The sequence below is a fragment of the Salvelinus fontinalis genome, chromosome 1 (assembly GCF_029448725.1).
Source record: "Salvelinus fontinalis isolate EN_2023a chromosome 1, ASM2944872v1, whole genome shotgun sequence".
Classification (NCBI taxonomy): domain Eukaryota; kingdom Metazoa; phylum Chordata; class Actinopteri; order Salmoniformes; family Salmonidae; genus Salvelinus; species Salvelinus fontinalis.
This window is the reverse complement of record NC_074665.1, coordinates 20,259,478-20,280,470: the sequence shown is the minus strand read 5'-3', so window position 1 is coordinate 20,280,470 and position 20,993 is coordinate 20,259,478. Positions and strand designations below refer to the sequence as shown.

The 20,993-nt window shown below is 42.1% G+C and overlaps 1 protein-coding gene across 5 annotated transcripts in view; it reads right to left on the bottom strand.

Moving 5' to 3' along the window:
* Window positions 1-16,899, bottom strand: part of LOC129833347 (pleckstrin homology domain-containing family A member 1-like) — a 34,386-nt gene extending 17,487 nt beyond the window's left edge. For all 5 annotated transcript variants that reach the window (XM_055897920.1, XM_055898004.1, XM_055898087.1 and 2 more), the window contains exons 1-2: window positions 16,747-16,899; window positions 1,607-1,780 (exon numbers count right to left, since the gene is read on the bottom strand). In XM_055897920.1, the coding sequence (XP_055753895.1) occupies window positions 1,607-1,747 (141 nt within the window). In that variant the 5' untranslated portion in view covers window positions 1,748-1,780; window positions 16,747-16,899. The remainder of the gene's footprint in view (window positions 1-1,606; window positions 1,781-16,746) is intronic.
* Between the last annotated feature and the right edge of the window lie 4,094 nt (window positions 16,900-20,993).

Here is a 20,993-nt window from a genome sequence, read left to right as displayed (position 1 = left end):
TCATTCAATGTTTTTTCTTTATTTTTACTATTTTCTATATTGTAGAATAATAGCAAAGACATCAGAACTATGAAATAACACATTTGCAATCATGTCGTAACCCAAAAAAAGTGTTAAACAAATCAAAATATATTTAATATTTTAGATTCTTCAAAGTAGCCACCCTTTGCCTTGATGACAGCTTTGCACACTCTTGGCATTCTCTCAACCAGCTTCACCTGGAATGCTTTTCCAACAGTCTTGAAGGAGTTCCACATGTGCTGGGCACTTGTTGGCTGCTTTTCCTTCACACTGAGGTTCAACTCATCCCAAACCATCTCAAATAGGTTGAGGTCGGGTGATTGTGGAGGCCAGGTCATCTGATGCAGCACTCCATCTCTCTCCTTCTTGGTCAAATAGCCCTTACACAGCCTGGAGGTGTGTTGGATCATTGTCCTGTTGAAAAACAACTGATAGTCCCACTAAGTGCAAACCAGATGGGATGGCGTATCGCTGCAGAATGCTGTGGTAGCCATGCTGGTTAAGTATGCTTTGAATTCTAAATAAATCACAGACAGTGTCACCAGCAAAGGACCTCCACACCATCACACCTCCTCCGCCATGCTTCACGATGGGAACCACACATGCTGAGATCATCCAAAGGACAGATTTCCACCGGTCTAATGTCCATTGCTCGTGTTTCTTGGCCCAAGCAATTCTCTTCTTCTTATTGGTGTCTTTTAGTAGTGGTTTCTTTGCAGCAAATCAACCATTAAGGCCTAATTCACGCAGTCTCCTCTGAACAGTTGATTGTTGAGATGTGTCTGTTACTTGAACTCTGAGAAGCATTTATTTGGGCTGCAATTTCAGAGGCCAGTACCTCTGATGAACTTATCCTTTGCAGCAGAGGTAACTCTGGGTCTTCCTTTCCTGTGGTGGTCCTCATGAGAGCCAGTTTCATTATAGTACTTGATGGTTTTTGTGACTGCACTTGAAGAAACTTTCAACATTTTTGAAATTTTCCGGATTGACTGACCTTCATGTCTTAAAGTATTGCTGTCTTAAAGTAATTGCTTATTTGAGCTGTTCTTGCCATAATATGGACTTGGTCTTTTACCAAATAGTGCTATCTTCTACATACCACCCCTACCTTGTCACAACACAACTGATTGGCTTAAATGCAATAAGAAGGAAATAAATTCCACAAATGAACTTTTAACACGGCATACATACCTGTTAATTGAAATGGATTCCAGGTGACTATCTCATAAAGCTGGATGAGAGAATGCCAAGAGTGTCCAAAGCTGTCATCAAGGGAGAGGGTGGCTACTTTGAAGAATCTCAAATATAACATATATTTTGATTTGTTTAACACTTTTTTCATTACTACATGATTCTATGTGTTATTTCATAGTTTTGATGTCTTCACTATTATTCTACAATGTAGAAAATAGTAAAAATAAAGGTGTGCCCAAACTTTTGACTGGTACTGTATTTGGTCAATAACTACACTTTCCATTGTGTGTGTGTGTTTGTGTGCGTATGTCTGTTCTGCATATGTGTGCTTGTGCTTCAGTCAGCTTCTGTGTGTGTGTGTTTGTGTGTGTTTACTACCCTGCTGTCCTACCTGTGGGTTGTCCATGTACCACACCAGGCTACCCTCCTTGGTGTCCAGGATGAAGTAGCGTCGGAGGAACTTGCCACTGTTCTCATTCTCCTCAATGTCCAGGAAGCCACAGATCCGGTTCTGCCGATCCACGTAAGGCATCTCCCCACCTCAGCCTGCTCATTCCCCTGTATGCTGGGGAGATAAGGAGAGGAGGAGAGAGAGAGAGATAAATAGATGAGAGGAAGAGAAGTGGATATGGAGAGAGAGAGAGATGAGAAGATAAGTATAAGAGGAGTGGGGGTGATAGAGAGAGGGGGGAGGGTGGAAGAAAGATAGACCAGAGCCAGAGAGAGAGACAAGAGAGCGAGAGGGAGCGAGAGAGAGCGAGCAGGAGTGAGAGTCTGTCTCTCAGCTAAGCAGCCAAAGAAGAGATGAGTGAGTCTCGTCTACAGTTTTTGTCAGCGGTACACGATTACTACGCCATCCTACAACGCCATCCTACAACGCCATCCTACTACAACAGCCTTCTACAACAGCCTTCTACAACCGCCTTCTACAACAGCCTTCTACAACCGCCATCTACAACCGCCTTCTACAACAGCCTTCTACAACCGCCTTCTACAACCGCCTTCTACAACCGCCTTCTACAACAGCCTTCTACAACAGCCTTCTACAACCGACTTCTACAACCGACTTCTACAACCGCCTTCTACAACCGCCTTCTACAACCGCCTTCTACAACCGCCTTCTACAACCGCCTTCTACAACCGCCTTCTACAACCGCCTTCTACAACCGCCTTCTACAACCGCCTTCTACAACCGCCTTCTACAACCGCCTTCTACAACCGCCTTCTACAACCGCCTTCTACAACCGCCTTCTACAACCGCCTTCTACAACCGCCTTCTACAACCGCCTTCTACAACCGCCTTCTACAACCGCCTTCTACAACCGCCTTCTACAACCGCCTTCTACAACCGCCTTCTACAACCGCTTTCTACAACCGCCTTCTACAACGGCCTTCTACAACCGCCTTCTACGACGGCCTTCTACGACGGCCTTCTACGACGGCCTTCTACGACGGCCTTCTACGACGGCCTTCTACGACGGCCTTCTACGACCGCCTTCTACGACGGCCTTCTACGACGGCCTTCTACGACCGCCTTCTACGACCGCCTTCTACGACCGCCTTCTACGACCGCCTTCTACGACCGCCTTCTACGACGGCCTTCTACGACCGCCTTCTACGACAGCCTTCTACAACAGCCTTCTACAACCGCCTTCTACAACAGCCTTCTACAACCGCCTTCTACAACCGCCTTCTACAACCGTCTTCTACAACAGCCTTCTACAACTGCCTTCTACTACACCTTTCCTACTCTTTATGGGACATGCACAGTCAACATTCCCTACCTCCTTCACTTCCATCAGACTCTACCTCCCTCCATCCCTCCACCCCACTGATGAGTTCAACACAGGCTAAGCCCAACTATCTTTATAATTTCCTCTCCGGAAAAAGTCGTTTCTGTCCATAAAGTATAGAGGGAAGTGCAGGAAAAACAGGTCATCTAAATGTTAATATGGTAACATTCAGTGACCTTCTCCACTTTCCCCCTTAGGTTAGTCGAACGAACTACGGCCCAACTTCAATTTCTAACCTTGATTAGTGATTACATTGGGATACGATCGCATATGCCTCTCTATTTATGCGTGGGAATACTTGGGAACAGATTTCCTTTTTACTTTGAGCTCATTTACTGGTGATTTTACAGTGTTTTATGTCCAACAACGAAAATGATTAAAACAATTAAAAAAATGCTATATGGTGTCCTTGTGGTGTTGTGTACCAATGTGGCCCTGTATAGCCAAACTATCCAAAGCCTTTGGACATCAAAGGGCCCGGGCCCCTGAGGCCCCAGCTCCTGTTTGTGGTGTTGAGAGGTTAATGGTGCTCAAAGCTAGTCCCGGCCACCCACCCACCCACACCCACACACACACACACACACAACGCTGGCACACAGACCAGCGGTCCACATTTCCTGCCGCCTGGGTCTGTCCAGGGGGAGGAAGTGTGAGCATGGCTAAGGCCTGGGCCTATTTACAAACAGGCCGCTCCATGGGATCACTCCAAGGCCAGTTTCTCATGTCGCCCCCCCCCCCACATTGGAGGAGAGTTTGGTGTTTAGAGGTTCTGCTAGGTAATGACGGTAATGACAGGGGGAATAACTAACATGCAGCGTTAAGGTTGAGGTTCAGGGGTTCAGGCCGATGGACAGGTACAGTATAGTGCTGGTAAATTAACACACTGGGATTAACAAACTAATCCTGGTCAGGCACCCTGGAGATGCCACAAACACACACACACACAGACACAGACACACACACCATCCTACTATAACATCCTACTACCGCATCATACTACAGTATCTTACTACAGTATTCTACAACACCATTCACAAAACATTTCTTCAGCATGGAAGGTTCCCAAGAACAGTGGTAGCCATCATTCTTAAATGGAAGAAGTTTGGAACCACCAAGACTCTTCCTAGAGCTGGTCGCACGGCCAAACTGAGCAATCGGGGGAGAAGGGCCTTGGTCAGGGAGGTGACCAAAAACCTGATGGTTACTCTGTCAGAGCTCCAGAGTTCCTGTGTGGAGATGGGAGAAACTTCCAGAAGGACGACCATCTCCGCAGCACTCCACCAATCAGACCATTATGGTAGAGTGACCTGACGGAAGCCACTCCTCAGTCTCTCAAGACCATGAGAAACAAGATTCTCTGGTCTGATGAAACCAAGATGGAACTCTTTGGCCTGAATGCCAAGCGTCATGCCTGGAGGAAACCTGGCACCATTCCTACAGTGAAGCATGGTGGTGGCAGCATCATGCTGTGGGGATGTTTTTCAGAGGCAGGGACTGGGAGACTAGTCAGGATCGAGGGAAAGATGAACGGAGCAAAGTACATAGCAAAGGTCCTGCTCCAGAGTGCTCAGGACCGCCGACTGGGGCGAAAGTTCACTTTCCAACAGGACAAACGACCCTAAGCATACAGCCAAGAGAACGCAGGAGTGGCTTCTCTGAATGTCCTTGAGTGGCCCAGCCAGAGCCAGGACTTGAACCCGATCGAACATCTCTGGAGAGACATGAAAATAGCTGTGCAGCTTTGCTCCCCATCCTACCTGACAGAGCTTGAGAGCATCTGCAGAGAAGAACGGGAGAGCAAATACAGGTGTGGCAAGCTTGTAGAGTCATACCCAAGAAGACTCAAGGCTGTAATTGTTGCCAAAGGTGCTTCAACAAAGTACTAAGTAAAGGGTCTGAATACTTATGTAAATGTGATATTCAAAAAACTGTTTTTGTTTGTCATTATGGGCTATTGTGTGTAGATTGATGAGGGGAAAAAACGTTTTTATCAATTTTAGAATAAGGCTGTAACGTAACAAAATGTGGAAAAAGTCAAGGGGTCTGCATACTTTCCGAATGCACTGTAAGTAAAAATACTTTAAAATACTACTTTAACTTTTACTTCACTACATTCCAAAAGAAAATAAATGTACTTTTTACTCCACACATTTTCCCTGACACCCAAAAGTACATTTTGAATGCTTAGCAGGACAGGAAAATGGTCAAATTAACCCACTTATTTGTTTGTAAAGGATGTGTAAGTTTTGGAGTGTGCCCCTGCCTATCCGTAAATAACAAAACAGGAAAATAGTGCTGTCTGGTTTGCTTAAAGGAATTTGAAATCATTTATACTTTTACTTTCAGTTTTGATACTAAAGTATATTTTATCAATTACATTTACTGTTGATATCTCAAACCAAATACTCTTAGACTTTTACTCAAGTAGTATTTTACTGGGTAACTTTCACTTTAACCTGAGTCATTTTCTAAGTGATCTTTAATTTTATGCAAGTATGACAATTGGGTACTTTTTCCACCACTGGGTGAAGTTAATGAAGAAAAAGAGGAAGAAAGAGGCTGCAGTGAGGTTACAAACAATGCAGCTCAGTGTGTGTGTGTGTGTGTGTGTGTGTGTGTGTGTGTGTGTGTGTGTGTGTGTGTGTGTGTGTGTGTGTGTGTGTGTGTGTGTGTGTGTGTGTGTGTGTGTGTGATGAGGAAGCAAGAGGTAAGAGAAAGACAAGGGCAATTCCACAATAAACGGAATTCCACTTTAGAATGTATTCCAAACAAAAGCTATTGATTTCACAGTTTAACAAACCATACAACTCTATGCACAAGGACTATTTTGAACAATGTGCACAGGACATTTCATAAAAACACATTGACTGGAAGAACTGTGCAGATGTAAAGTTTGGTAAGAGAACTATGGTAAAATCTCCCTCAGTTTCTTATGCGACCACATTTTCCAAAAACTCTTAAATATCAAATCAAATTGTATTTGTCACATACACATGGTAAGCAGATATTAATGCGAGTGTAGCTAAATGCTTGTGCTTCTAGTTCCGACAGTGCAGTAATATCTAACAAGTAATCTAACAAATTCACAACAACTACCTTATGCACACAAGTGTAAAGGGATAAATAAGAATATGTACATACAAATATATGAATGAGCGATGGCTGCGCGGCATAGGAAAGATGCAATAGATGGTATGAAAGACAGTATACACACATATGAGATGAGCAATGTAGGATATGTAAACATTATTAAAGTGGCATTACTTGAAGTGATTATCGATACCTTTATTAAATCAATTTATTAAAGTGGCCAGAGATTTGAGTCTGTATGTTGGCAGCAGCCTCTCTATGGCAGCCTCTCTATGTTAGTGATGGATGTTTAACAGTCTGATGGTCTTTAGATAGAAGCTGTTTTTCAGTCTCTCGGTCCCAGCTTTGATCCACCTGTACTGACCTTGCCTTCTGGATGATAGAGAGGTGAACAGGCAGTGGCTCGGGTGGTTGTTGTCCTTGATGATCTTTTTGGCCTTCCTGTGACATCGGGTGCAGTAGGTGTCCTGGAGGGCAGGTAGTTTGCCCACGGTGATACGTTGTGCAGACCGCACTACCCTCTGGAGAGCCTTACGGTTGAGGGCGGTGCAGTTGCCATATCAGGCGGTGATACAGCCCAACAGGATGCTCTCTATTGTGCATTTGTAAAAGTTTGTGAGGGTTTTAGGTGACAGGCCAAATTTCTTCAGCCTCCTAAGGTTGAAGAGGTGATGTTGTGCCTTCTTCACCACGCTGTCTGTGTGGGTAGACCATTTCAGTTTGTCCGTGATGTGTACGCCTAGGAACTTAAAACTTTCTTCTCCACTGCTGTCTCATTGATGTGGATGGGGGGTGCTCCCTCTCCTGTTTCCTGAAGTCCACGATCATCTCTTTTGTTTTGTTGACGTTGAGTGAAAGGTTGTTTTCCTGATACCACTCTCCGAGTGCCCTCACCTCCTCCCTGTAGGCTGTCTCGTCGTTGTTGGTAATCAAGCCCATTACTGTTGTGTCGTCTGCAAACATGATGATTGAGTTGGAGGCTAGCATGGCCACGCAGTCATGGGTGAACAGGGAGTACAGGAGGGGGCTGAGCACGCACCCTTGTGGGGCCTCAGTGTTGAGGATCAGCGAAGTGGAGATGTCGTTTCCTACCTTCACCACCTGGGGGCGGCCTGTCAGAAATTCCAGAAACCAACTGCACAGGGCGGGGTTGAGAACCAGGATCTCGAGCCTAATGATGAGCTTGGAGGGCTCTATGGTGTTGAATGCTGAGCTGTAGTCAATGAACAGCATTCTTACAGGCAGTGAGCAGTGTGATGGCGATTGCATCGTCTGTGGACCTGTTGGGGCGGTATGCAAACTGAAGTGGGTCTAGGGTGGCAGGTAAGGTGGAGGTGATATGATCCTTGACTAGTCTCTCAAAGCACTTCATGATGACAGAAGTGAGTGTCACGGGGCGATAGTCATTTAGTTCAGTTATCTTTGCCTTCTTTGGTACAGGAACAATGGTAGCCATCTTGAAGCCTGTGGGGAAAGCAGACTGGGATAGGAGCGATTGAATATGTCCGAGAACGCGGCTAGGGATGCCGTCTGGGCCAGCAGCCTTGCAAGGGTTAACATGTTTAAATGTCTTACGTCGGCCACAGAGAAGGAGAGGGGGTCCTTGTTAGCGGGCCGCGTCGGATGCACTGTATTATCCTCAAAGCGGGCAAAGAAGGTGTTTAGCTTGTATCGAAGCAAGACGTTGGTGTCCGTGACGTGACGTGGGGGGGATATACACGACTATAATTGAAGAGAATTCTCTTGGGAGATAATGTGGTCGGCATTTGTAAGGAATTCTAGGCCAGGTGAACAAAAGGACTGTATGTTGTTATTGTTACACCATGAGTTGATAATCATGAGGCACACACCCCCGCCCTTCTTCTTACCAAGGAGATGTTTGTTTCGGTCGGCGCTACGCATGAAGAACCCCGGTGACTGTACCGACTCTGACAACATAACCCGGGTGAGCCTTGTTTCCGTGAAATAGAGAATGTTACAATCTCTGATGTCTCTCTGGAAGGCAACTCGTGCCCTAATTTCGTCCATCTTGTTGTCTTGAGACTGGACATTGGCTACTAATATGCTCGGAAGCGGTGGGTGGTGTGCTCGCCTTCTCAGTCTGACCAGGAGGCCGCTCCATCTGCTTCTCCTGCGGTGACGACGTGGTTTTTGGTCGGCCTCTGGGATTAGATCCAATGTCCAGGGTGGAGGTTCGAACAAAGGATCCGCTTCGGGAAAGTCGCATTCCGGGTCGTAATGTTGGTAAGTTGATGTCACTCTTATATCCAATAGTTCTTCCCGGCTGTATGTATTAACACTTAAGATTTTCTGGGCTAACAATGTAAGAAATAATACACAAAAAAACTAAATGACTGCATAGTTTCCTCAGGACTTGAAGTGAGGTGACCATTTCTGCAGAAAGAATGGGGTGTCAGCTATGACATGCCACCTTGAGATTGAAAAATATATATTTTGGTTCTTGAACTACAGCAAGTGGAGTGGATTTACACCCAGTAACTGAATTACAGAAAAGGAATTACATCATGGGTCGCTGATCTGTATAATTATGGATATGAATGTCATTCTCTTCATGGTGATGTATCTGAATAGGTACACAAAGGTAGAAATATGCAATATCATCCTTTGCATATTTGGGTATTATTCTACACACGGGCTATTATTCTAATGAGCTCCATCCCTAAACAAGACCGAATTTGGAAATCTGAATCAATCCTAGACGTCTATGTTTCACAAGTTTGGACAGTACAGTAGAATAGAGTACAGTAAAGTATAGTTCAGTACAAAACAATACAGTAGAGTACAGTACAATACAGTACATTATACTGTACTCTACTCTAGCGTGCTGTGCTGTACTGTACTGTACTGTCTAAACTGGTGAAACATAGACATATATGATTGGTTCAGATTTGGTTCCGGTCACCAATCATGGACGTCTACGTTCGCACCAAATCAAGGCCGGAACGGACAAAAAATCAACATCGGTGGACATGGAAATCTAGGCCGATCCGGCCCCAAATGACGACGTTGAAATCAAAGCCAGGGCGAACTGACCAAATGTAAACTATTTTTCAATGTCCATGGACATCCGGTGTTGGTCGGTGCTCAGTGGGCGCAAATGCTGGTTACAGTAAATGGAAAGAGAGGAGGCTCATGGGTCGGTGTCAGTAAGAGTCTGGAGAGGTAACATTAAATGGAGAGAGAGAGAGAGAGAGAGAGAGAGAGAGAGAGAGAGAGAGAGAGAGAGAGAGAGAGAGAGAGAGAGAGAGAGAGAGAGAAGAGGAGAGAGAGAGAGAAGAGAGAGAGAGAGAGAGATGAGAGAGAGAGAGAGGAGAGAGAGAGAGAGAGAGAGAGAGAGAGAGAGAGAGAGAGAGAGGAGAGAGAGGGAGAGAGAAGAGAGAGAGAGAGAGAGAGAGAGAGAGAGAGAGAGAGATGAGAGAGGAGAGAGAGAGTAGAGAGAGAGAGAGGGAGAGAGAGAGGAGATGGGGGGGGGAGGGGTTGTTCATACTGTTTTCCCAGTTTTGCTTTGACCGACAGATGACAGTAATTACGTTTGCAGTAATTGCAGTAATTACGTTACAGATTGTTCAGAAATTCTGTTACCAATTACGAGTTTTAATCACTTAAAGCTGCAATATGTAACTTTTTGGGTGACCCAACCAAATTTACATGTGAGTTATAGATCTGTCATTTTCATTGAAAGCAAGTCTAAGAAGTGGTAGATCTGTTCTATGTGCTCTATTTTATGCTTCCCGTTCTTAAATTTAGTTTTTGCCTCTTTTACTTTTGGTTTTGTACACCAGCATCAAGCAGCTGAAAATACAATATTTTTGGTTATGGAAAATATATTTCACAGCGGTTTAGATGGTACAATGATTCTCTACACTATAGTTGCTTGTTTAGTCACAAACTGAAATTAGGCAAACTATTAGAATTAGCGCTTTCTGCATAGTGCATCTTTACTAATTAATAAAATAACATGTAAAAACACTAACTAATTGGTAGGTCTACATTTACTTGTTACTGAACATTCATTATCCTCTCTCCTCAGCTTAAAGATATGAGGAAGTTTTTAATGGAATTACAAGGTATTAGGCAATGCTTATTTTTGATATTATACGTCAGCACATACATAGAACAAGTAGGTCACATAGGGGAGAGGCGTTGTGCCGTGAGGTGTTGCTTTATTTGTTTTTTACAACCAGGTTTGCTGTTCACTTGAGCAATATGAGATGAAAGGGAGATCCATGGCTCTTTATAATATTGTACGTTTCCTTGAATTTGTTCTGGACCTGGGGACTGTGAAAAAGACCCCTGGTGGCATGTCTGGTGGGGTAAGTGTGTGTGTGTCAGTGGTGTGTGTAAGTTGACTATGCAAACTATTTGGAATTTCCAACACATTCATGTTTCTAATACAAACAAGAAGCGATGCAGTCTTCCCTCAACTCTTAGCCAAGAGAGACTGGCATGCATATTATTGATATTCACCCTCTGATTACAATGAAGAGTAAGACGTGCCTCTTTGTTCTGGGCCAACTGCATCTTTTTTTCAATTTTCGCCTAAAATTTGCCTCAAATCTAACTGCCTGCAGCTCAGGCCCTGAAGCAAGGATATGCATATTCCTGGTACCATTTGAAAGGAAACACTTTGAAGTTTGTGAAAATGTGAAATGAATGTAGTAGAATGTAACACAATAGATCTGGTAAAAGATAATACAAAGAAGAAGAAAAACACGTTATTTTGAATTTTTTTGTACCATCATCTTCGAAATGCAAGAGAAAGGTCATAATGTATTATTCCAACCCATATTGCAAAACATTTCTCCAAAACTAAATAATAAGCATTGATATTATTTGGCAGGGTTCTTTACTTCCACATTATTGTGTTTTGATGTGTTTCTAACACTTGTTAAGACTTTTTGTGATCTATGTTTTCTAAGACCCCTGTAAAAGAGTGAAAATCCACTCCGTCTGATGACAGAGATTAGTGTAGGAGCAATAAGACCATAATATAATATTCAATCGGACTCCAATATCATGTGAATGCTATAGGCCCAAAAGCGAATCCGATGGTTCTAGTCAAGGTAGCGAGACTTGGGTCACCACTCGGAATACTATAAGTTACATGTGTCCAACATAACCCTAATATTAACAGGCTGAGAGACAAAGAGCTAATATCCTGCAATCAATGTCCCAGCATTTAATGATTGAGTTATCCTCAGCTCAGAGCTGCACAGTTAGAGGCCGAGCATATAAGCTATGTGTAGTACTTTTACCATTAGATCATACACCAAATAATAATTCAAGGAATATTACCCAACCATTCGTATCCATTTAAAAGTAATCCGATTTATTACAGTTATGCAATAAGAATACAATGGCATAACAGAAGTCTTCAATGTCAAAAGAATACAAAATATTCTAAATATTCTTTAGTCATTTAGCAGACACTCTTATCCATTGCGACTTACAGTAGTGTAACGGAACGCTACACCTGGAGATTGGTTTAGAATGACTTCAAGAACAAAGTTTCCACAAATCTTTTATTTTCCCCAGAGCGCCAAATCTCAGTATCTCCCATTGTCTAATTAACATCACTATGCTAGACCAAAACAATAAACAGAACTCTTATCTGAATGATAGGGGCGCACATCTCTGTCACTCCCCCATTGAACTGACTGCCATTCAGTGGCGTGAAGTACTTAAGTAAAAATACTTTAAAGTACTACTGAAGTCGTTTTCTGTTGTTGTGGTATCTACTATACTTTACTATTTATATTTTTGACAACTTTTACTTTTACTCCACTACATTCCTAAAGAAAATATGTACTTTTTACTTCCATACATTTTCCCTGACACCTAAAAGTACTCGTTACATTTCCAATGCTCAGGCAGGATAGAATTATGGTCCAATTCACACACCTATTAAAAGAACGTGTTGTCATCCCTACTGAATCTGATCTGGTGGACTCACTAAACTCAAATATTGCTTTTGTAAATTATGTCTGCGTATTGGAGTGTGCCCCCGTCTGTCCGTTAATGAAAATAAATAAAACAATACTGCCATCTGGTTTGCTTAATATAAGGAATTTGATTACCATTTACTTTTACTCAAGTAGGACCCTTGATTACTTTTTCCGCCAATATACTTATGTACATTTAAAACCAGATACTTTTAGACTTTTACTCAAGTAGTATTTCACTGGGTGACTTTCATTTTCTATTAAGATATCTTAACTTTTAGTCAAGTATGACAATTGAGTACTTTTTCCACCACTGCCACTGTTCGACGGGCAGAATAACACAGTAACTCTGCAAAAATAAATCCATAGCACTTTATGAACTCTTTATGAACTCTTGAAACAATCCAAACATGACCATTTAATTCACAAAGTAACATTAATTTAGTCAATTCAAGTTTTCATCGGTCTTCACACACCCGAAGGTGTCCGTGCTCCCAGGCTTCTATGGGAACCTCCCGCTTCGGAGAAAGCCATGGATAAGGTTGTGTTAAACTTTTATGATATCCATCATGTGGTCTGCCATCCAGACAATGCCATAAATCGGGATTAAGCCCTCACGCTGGGCCTCGGCACCTGCAAGTTGCTAGACTCATCTTAATCACTGACCATCATCGTTCACATTTGGTCTCTTTCTATTTTTCCACAACACCCCTTTCCATCTGTTCAACCAGAAATCAAAGACATGAATTATGCCTCATTTTTAAGATGTATAATAGTTGAAGAATGTATCTATGCCTTCATTTCCTCAAAATAAATTCTTAGCTTCATTTGACACCCAATTAGATATGCTCCTATGAACGTCCCATGTTGGTGCTCATGGCTCCTTCACATGGAACTGACCAGAGCTCAGTCGTTCTCATTCTCCAGACATTTCTGCGGGGTTAGTGTGTCAAGAAGACAGGTCATCTGAGGCTTTAGGACAGATACGTGAAACCATGAAACCACTCCATGGGTCCATTCAGTCGTGACATGATGCTCCTTGACTGGGTCTCTGGATACGGGGATGAATGCTAACAGCACAGATCCATTACAGCTCGGGTGTTAATGGACCATTCACTGGATTCCCTTGGCAATACACTCAGAGGGCTAGCTCACTTCTTCCCTCTCTCCATCTGCTTCCCTCCTCCCTCTGGCTTTATCCCTACTTATACCTCTGTCTGTGTGTCTGTGTGTCTGTGTGTCTGTGTGTCTGTGTGTCTGTGTGTCTGTGTGTGTGTGTGTGTGTGTGTGTGTGTGTGTGTGTGTGTGTGTGTGTGTGTGTGTGTGTGTGTGTGTGTGTGTGTGTGTGTACAGCTGTGACTCAGTCCTAGCCTCCCAAATCTCATGGTTGCCTGAACACATGCCCTCCAGGGGATTGGGCTTTTGGTCTTATTTTTAGGACCAGAAAACAGAGAGAGTGAAAAAGAAAAGAGGGAACCTGAATATGTGGCTGAAATGACCTTCCACATTTTCATAGTCGACCATACACACGCACGCGCCCACAGCACACGTACAAGGCACACACACACACTGAACTTTTACTCATGTCCTTGTTTCCTCGTGTCCTTGTTTCCAACAACTCTGTAACCAATACCTATCAACACACACACTCCTACATTGTCACATGCTTACGTTGGCTTGTCACTGATAGGGACAGTATAATGGAAAATGAATTGCAGCGCAATAAAAGGTGTGGTTTATGAATTACAGTATACACTATAAACTCAGGGCCAATCAATGCAACACTGAAGGGAGTGAAGAGGGTATTTCGGCCAAATTCCATTTCCTCTTACTTCATACCTGCACTAGTATGTTGCTCATTTCTTTGGCCAATAAACACACAGTGACTGTTTGAATAACTGAAAACCCCAAACCATAACAGTGTTGCGTCTACTATGTTATAGCATTGTGCATGTTTGGGGTCTAGAAGAAGACACCTCTGCTCTGAATAGTGCCTCAAGACTTGTATTTCCAGATCAACTGGAAGCATCTTTAAAATAGAACAAACAGCTGAACAATTCGGAATCGAATAAATGCTAATTCACCCAAAATCTCAGATGACAAAATGCTGAATTGAGACAAACAACAAACAATAGAGACAACAGTCTTTTGAGCTGAACACATTGGTTCCTTGTGAGAGTGGTTGCCCCAAATACCGTTACAGAGTAGAAAGAGGAATAAGGACATCTGCTCTAATACTGTTAAATTCTACACTGGTAGTTAATTACATACAGATGGCACGCTATGCAGCTGAATTCTGCTGAGGCTAACCTAATCCTCACACCTCTGGCCGAGGAGGAGGCTTATAATGTTGAAGAGATTACATTGCTGTTTAGGCCTAGCTAGTTGTGCACTGCTGGTACAAAGACAAGCAGTGGCATCTGCGGACCAGAAAATAATAATACTACAGTATACTACATTCATCCCCTCAAAAACACTTGTGAATACTGCAGTATACTACAGTCATGTCTGCAAAAACCCTATATTGAATACTGCAGTATACTACAGTCATGTCTGCAAAACACTACAGTGAATACTATAGTATACTAGTCATCTCATCAAAAACACTACAGTGAATTCTGCAGTAAAGACCGCAAAAACACTACAGTGAATACTATAGTATACTACAGTTAGGTCTGCAAAAACACTAGTCTATGGACTGCAAAATGTGTGCTCTAATTTAATGTGATCTAATCTAATGTGAGCTTAAACAATATTATCTGACAGCAATCCTGTCTCAAATGACATCTTATTTCCCATTATGCACTATAGGGTTTGGTCAAAAGTAGCACCCCCGTATCGACATTATAAACATGGGGAGAGGGTGTGAGTGTTTGGAGTTTAGGCAAACCAACCACAAGCCCAAAACAAACATGGGTCTGACTCTGAACTGTATGACAACAAGACAGCAATAGGGAAATAGATGTCATACATTTTAAAGACCATCTCATCATTCTGACAAATAGGAGACATTAAACGGTGAGTTGCTAGGCATGAAGAAGGAGAGTAAAAAAAACAAACACACATTCATACAATGTGTGTAATCAACCAATGAGAAGGCTTGTGTGTAGCCATCCTCTAGCACCTGAAACGGATTAACATTCTCTGCCATTGTATGGAGCTGGGTGCAATGAAAACCACGGAATTTGCATCCCTTTATAAAGGCCTACATAGCACACTGCCCCGAGAGCACCTAGAGTTAATTCCACCCTTCCAAAGCCAGCAGTAGCATTAAGTCAACTAGTCAACTAAACAGTCAACTAAGCCAATGATTGTATTCAGTGACAGGAAAGGGAAATAACACATCCTTGAATGTGAACCAGTTGTATGAGTGGGTGGTTGGTGTCACCATAACCAATAAAGGCCAATCACCTAGAAAAACATCACATGTACAGGTAACTGCCAAAATAAAGGAAACACTTGAGTAAATGAGGGATACCAAGTATATTTAAAGCAGGTGCTTCCACACAGTCGTGGTTCCTGAGTTAATTAAGAAATTAACATCCCATAATGTTTAGGGTCATGTTCACTGGGCTCCCTTGTTAATGAGACCCTGTCCTCAATGGTGACCCACCCTGTATAAAAAAAAGTTATACAAAAATAAAAAGTATAATGTATAACATTTCCCAGTTGACCATTATTCTGGCTACCATGGCTAGAAGAGGTCACAGTGACTTTGAAAGAGGGGTATCAAATGAGTATAGTTTTTTTTTAAAGAGTGTGTGCATGTGTGTGTCTCAGTCACCAAATCTTAACCCAATTGAACACTTATAGGAGATTTTGGAGTGGCGCCTGAGACAGCATTTTCCACCACCATCAACAAAACACTCAAATTATGGAATTTCTCGACGAAGAAGGGTGTCACATCCCTCCAATAGAGTTCCAGACACTTGTAGAATCTATGCCAAGGCGCATTGAAGCTGTTCTGGCGTCTCATGGTGGCCCAACGTCCTATTAAGACACTTTATGTTGGTGTTTCCTTTATTTTGGCAGTTACCTGTATGTTTAATATAATAATATTAGCTATAATAGGCCTAACCATGCTATTACACAAGTGAAACATCTGGAGCTCATGATATTTAATCAAACTCTTGTTATGAGAAACGAATCTACCAATTGACATTTAAAGGGGGAGAATCTGGCATATTGATACAGATTGAGGTATAGCTGGCTGGTATTGATATCAGATAAGCTAACATAGATCATACTGTAAGTATAGTAGCCTAAATAGCCTAGGCTACAGCGCATGAACGTGTTGTTTGTGAATTTGTAGGATGTATAGTCAGTCTACTGTTATATAGCAGTTCGTAACAATAACAGACTGAGGATAGTTCAGCATTCCACACAACCATAATACTTTCCTGATATGACGAGCAACACATCGATTTATATCATTCAATAAACAAGAGTGCGACAGTAACATGATCATTTATGAAGTAACTTTAATTCTAAAGATATATTCTGCTGATACATGTCTTGATACTGTGTATGATCGACTGAAGTCCGCTACTGGAAAAGTGGCTATGAATATTTACATTCAGGCTGCGTGCATGGTGCCTCGCGCGCGCTACTACATGCGCATACCAATCTACATTGTATCCCAACATCGAATGCTCCCACAATAAAGAACATTTGTGAATACTTACATATTTATGTTCTTTCGGAAATCCTATAGGCCGCTTGAGAAATCTTTTAGGATGAACCGAAAGGAGTTTCAGCCCATCTCTCCACGGATATTTCCTACATATTCCAGTGCTTAGGTAGAGGGCAGGGGCGTGGAGCAGAGCGATTACAATTTTTTTGGGGTGCCGCAAAGAATTATGGTAGGAGTAGTATTAATATTTGTATGCAGCAGGCCAACCTCTATGAGGCCACATTATTCAATTGTATTCAACTGCCTTAGTTCAACTGTAAGTCGCTTTGGATAAAAAAGTGTCTGTTGAAAGGCATATACTGTATTTCAAACTTCTAATGGCACAGATTAATTCAAACCTATCATACTTTTGCATATTTGGTATATTCTATTATGTTGACTTCTTGGTATATTCTATTCTGTTGACTTCTATTCTATTCTACTCTATTTCTGATCCCTTCTTTTCTATTCTATTCTACTCCATTCCGATCCCTTACATTCTATTCTGTTGACTTCTACTCCATTCTGATCCCTTCTATTATATTCTATTGACTTCTATTCTATTCTACTCTACTCAATTCTGATCCCTTATATTCTATTATGTTCCCTGAAAAGCCACTAAGGTCCTTTGCCAGCAGAATTCTAACCTATTAAAGGCTCTTATATCCCCTCTAAATAAACTCTTTCACATTGCCTCCCAGTAAAAGAGGATACCTGCAAGAGATCCAATGCTTTGATCCTTGGCCAGAGTATCCCAGTTATTTCCTGATCAACACTTTCCTGACAGTTGAGGACATGCACTTTGATGGAAATATGTGCCATATATCCCTCTCTATTGTCACTAATTGGGGTGGAACCTGGGACTGGATGAATGCAAAAAAAGAAACAACATCTGGTTTACCATTTTACATTTCACAGGGGAACTTCCTAGCCCTCAACTGGTCCTTAATGTACAGTAGGATGGAGAGCATTTCTGCGATTAGACAGTAGGGTCTTTGTGAAGATGTGAGTTTAAGAGAGTTTAACGATGTGAGCAAAATGCACACTCATGCTAAAACGGGCAGACAGTGTGACCTACAACCCTCTCGTACCCACTCACACTCACTGTGGGAGCTGTGCTCTGCATTTCCACTGCAGTGCATTTCTAGTCTCTCTAACCTAAAAATGAGATCATAGGTTCAGAAGAAGAGATCTGGATATACTGTACATGAAATGTGTTTTTTGAGCCATCGCTTAATCCGTCCATGACAGTCCCTTGTGATTTGAGTACAAGACTGCAGACACCAGTTTTTCTATGGCAATTAGCTCACCTAAGTGGTCAGTAAATTATGCACAGCATCCATTCCTGACCAGATGGGTGTTGCACAGTAGTTGAGTGAAAAATAAAATACTACAGTTTTCTATAAAATACTTTAGTACGTACTATAGAATTCTATCAAAGTCTGTAGTAAACCGTAGTATACTGTAAAAAAAACTATACTTCACACTATAGTATTCCTCAATCATGTGTGGTACTCACTATATCATTTTGTAGTACACTGTAGAATGCTATACTCCACACTGTAGTATCCCTCAATCATGTGTAGTACTTGCTACATCATTTTGTAGAATACTATAGTAAATACTACAGTATTATCCACAAAAAGACTGTAGTAAATAATACAGCAATGTCCGCCAAAACACTACAGTTTTTTTTACAATAGTAATGCTACAGTATTTAATTTGCATATACCCCACCCATTCCCCTCCCCCATCCCCCAATTCCTGCCACCCAGGAATGAGAAACATACATGCCAAGTATAGACAATACTGATTTTTTCTTTCTTTCTGGAGATCATTGAAAGGACCAAACAGACCAAAGTCTCTGTTTAGACTCCAGACCTATCTACTGGTTATGGACAATTTGCTATTTTTGTATTTGTCAGGTAGGTTTCCTCAAGGAGAAAGACCCCATTTTCATATCAAAGATAATAAAACAAAAACACTATAGTAAATACTACAGCATACTACAGTCATGTCTGCAAAAACACTACAGTATATAAATATAGTAACACTACAGTATTTATACCATAGTAAACTATCATATTTGTTCATGTGGAGTTGTTGGTTACCAGATCCACAAAGTGGGAGGAGCAATTTTGCACAGCCTTAGGCAGCATGGAGCAGCAGAGTAACTGAATCTGCAATGGTCCAGTCTGAAACAACTACTCAGTGCTGAGCTGGGGATGGGATGGTCCACGATAGGAGCTACTGGATTGAACTCTTGCTTCCTTCAGGGCAGTCTGCCCATGTGAAAAAACATCAACTACAGAGAAACCATGCTTTTCCCTTTTCCTCATCCAATGGGAGCGCTCTTGAAAACAATAGCCATGCATGGAACATACTGTATTTCCTGAGTGGGCGAGCTGAAGGGCCTGAGGTTATGTACTCTATTTTGAGCAATAGAAAGTTTAGGTCAGTGGACAGCTTAACGATAAGTGTTTTATGGTGTAATTTGCCATTCCTGCTTACGTTTCGTAAATGAATCAAACAAACATTTGGAATTGAGATGTACGTGTCGCATTTTAGTTGAACTGGCATCACTCATACTAATACAGAAATGAGAGATTTGGAGTCTTGGCAGGCCCTGCTAAGGACCTGCTGACAGTGTAAAACTTTACATCTTACAAACATCCAATCACAGCATGTGCTCCTGCCAGGTGTATATACAGTACCAGTCAAAAGTTTGGACACACCTACTCATTCAAGGGTTTTTCAGTGGGAGTCCCATTTGGCGGCGCACCATTGGCCCAGCGTCATCCGGGTTAGGGTTTGGCCGGGGTAGGCTGTCATTGAAAATAAGATTTTTTCTTAACTGACTTTCCTAGTTAAATAATAGTTAAATAAAAAATAAAACGAATAATAGCGAAGACATAAAAACTATGAAATAACAGATGGCATCATGTAGTAACCAAAAAAGTGTTAAACAAATCAAAATATATTTTATATTTGAGATTCTTCAAGGTAGCCACCCTCTGCCTTGATGACAGCTTTGCACACTCTTGGCATTCTCTCAACCAGCTTCATAAAGAATGCCTTTCCAACAGTCTTGAAGGAGTTCCCACATATGCTGAGCACTTGTTGGCTGCTTTTCCTTCACTCTATGGTCCAACTCATCCCAAACCATCTTAATTGGGTTGAGGTCAGGTGATTGTGGAGGACAGGTAATCTGATGCAGCACACCATCACTCTCCTTCTTGGTCAAATAGCCCTTACACAGCCTGGAGGTGTGTTGATTCATTGTCCAGTTGATGATAGTCAATGATAGTCCCACTAAGCGCAAACCAGATGGGATGGCGTATTGCTGCAGAATGCTGTGGTAGCCATGCTGGTTAAGTGTGCCTTGAATTCAAAATAAATCACTGGCAGAGTCACCAGCAAAGCACCCCCACACCATCACACCTCCTCTGCCATGTTTTACGGTGGGAACCACACATGCAGAGATCATCCGTTCACCTACTCTGCGTCTCATTAACACACAGCGGTTAGAAGCAAAAATCTCACATTTGGACTCATCAGACCAAAGGACAGATTTCCACCGGTCTAACGTCCATTGCTCGTGTTTCTTGGCCCAAGCAAGTCTCTTCTTCTTATTGGTGTCCTTTAGTAGTGTTTTCTTTTCAGCAATTCAACCATGAAGGCCTGATTCACGCAGTCTTCATGGTTGAATTTCCACCGGTCACACAGATTTCCACCGGTCTAACGTCCATTGCTCGTGTTTCTTGGCCCAAGCAAGTCTCTTCTTCTTATTGGTGTCCTTTAGTAGTGATTTCTTTGCAGCAATTCAACCATGAAGGCCTGATTCACGCAGTCTCCTCTGAACAGTTGATGTTGAGATGTGTCTGTTACTTGAACTCTGTGAAGCATTTATTTGGGCTGCAATTTCTGAGGTGCAGTTAACTCTAATAAACTTATCCTCTGCAGCAGAGGTAACTCTGGGTCTTCCTTTCCTGTGGCGGCCATCATGAGAGCCAGTTTCATCATAGCACTTGATTGTTTTTGTAACTGCACTTGAAGAAACTTTCAAAGTTCTTGAAATTTTCCAGATTGACTGACCTTCATGCGTTCAAGTAATGATGGACTGTCATTTATTTTTGTTTATTTGAGCTGTTCTTGCCATAATATAGACTTGGTATTTTACCAAATAGGGCTATCGTCTGTATTCCACTACTACCTTGTCACAACACAACGCATTAAGGAAAGAAATTCCACAAATTAACT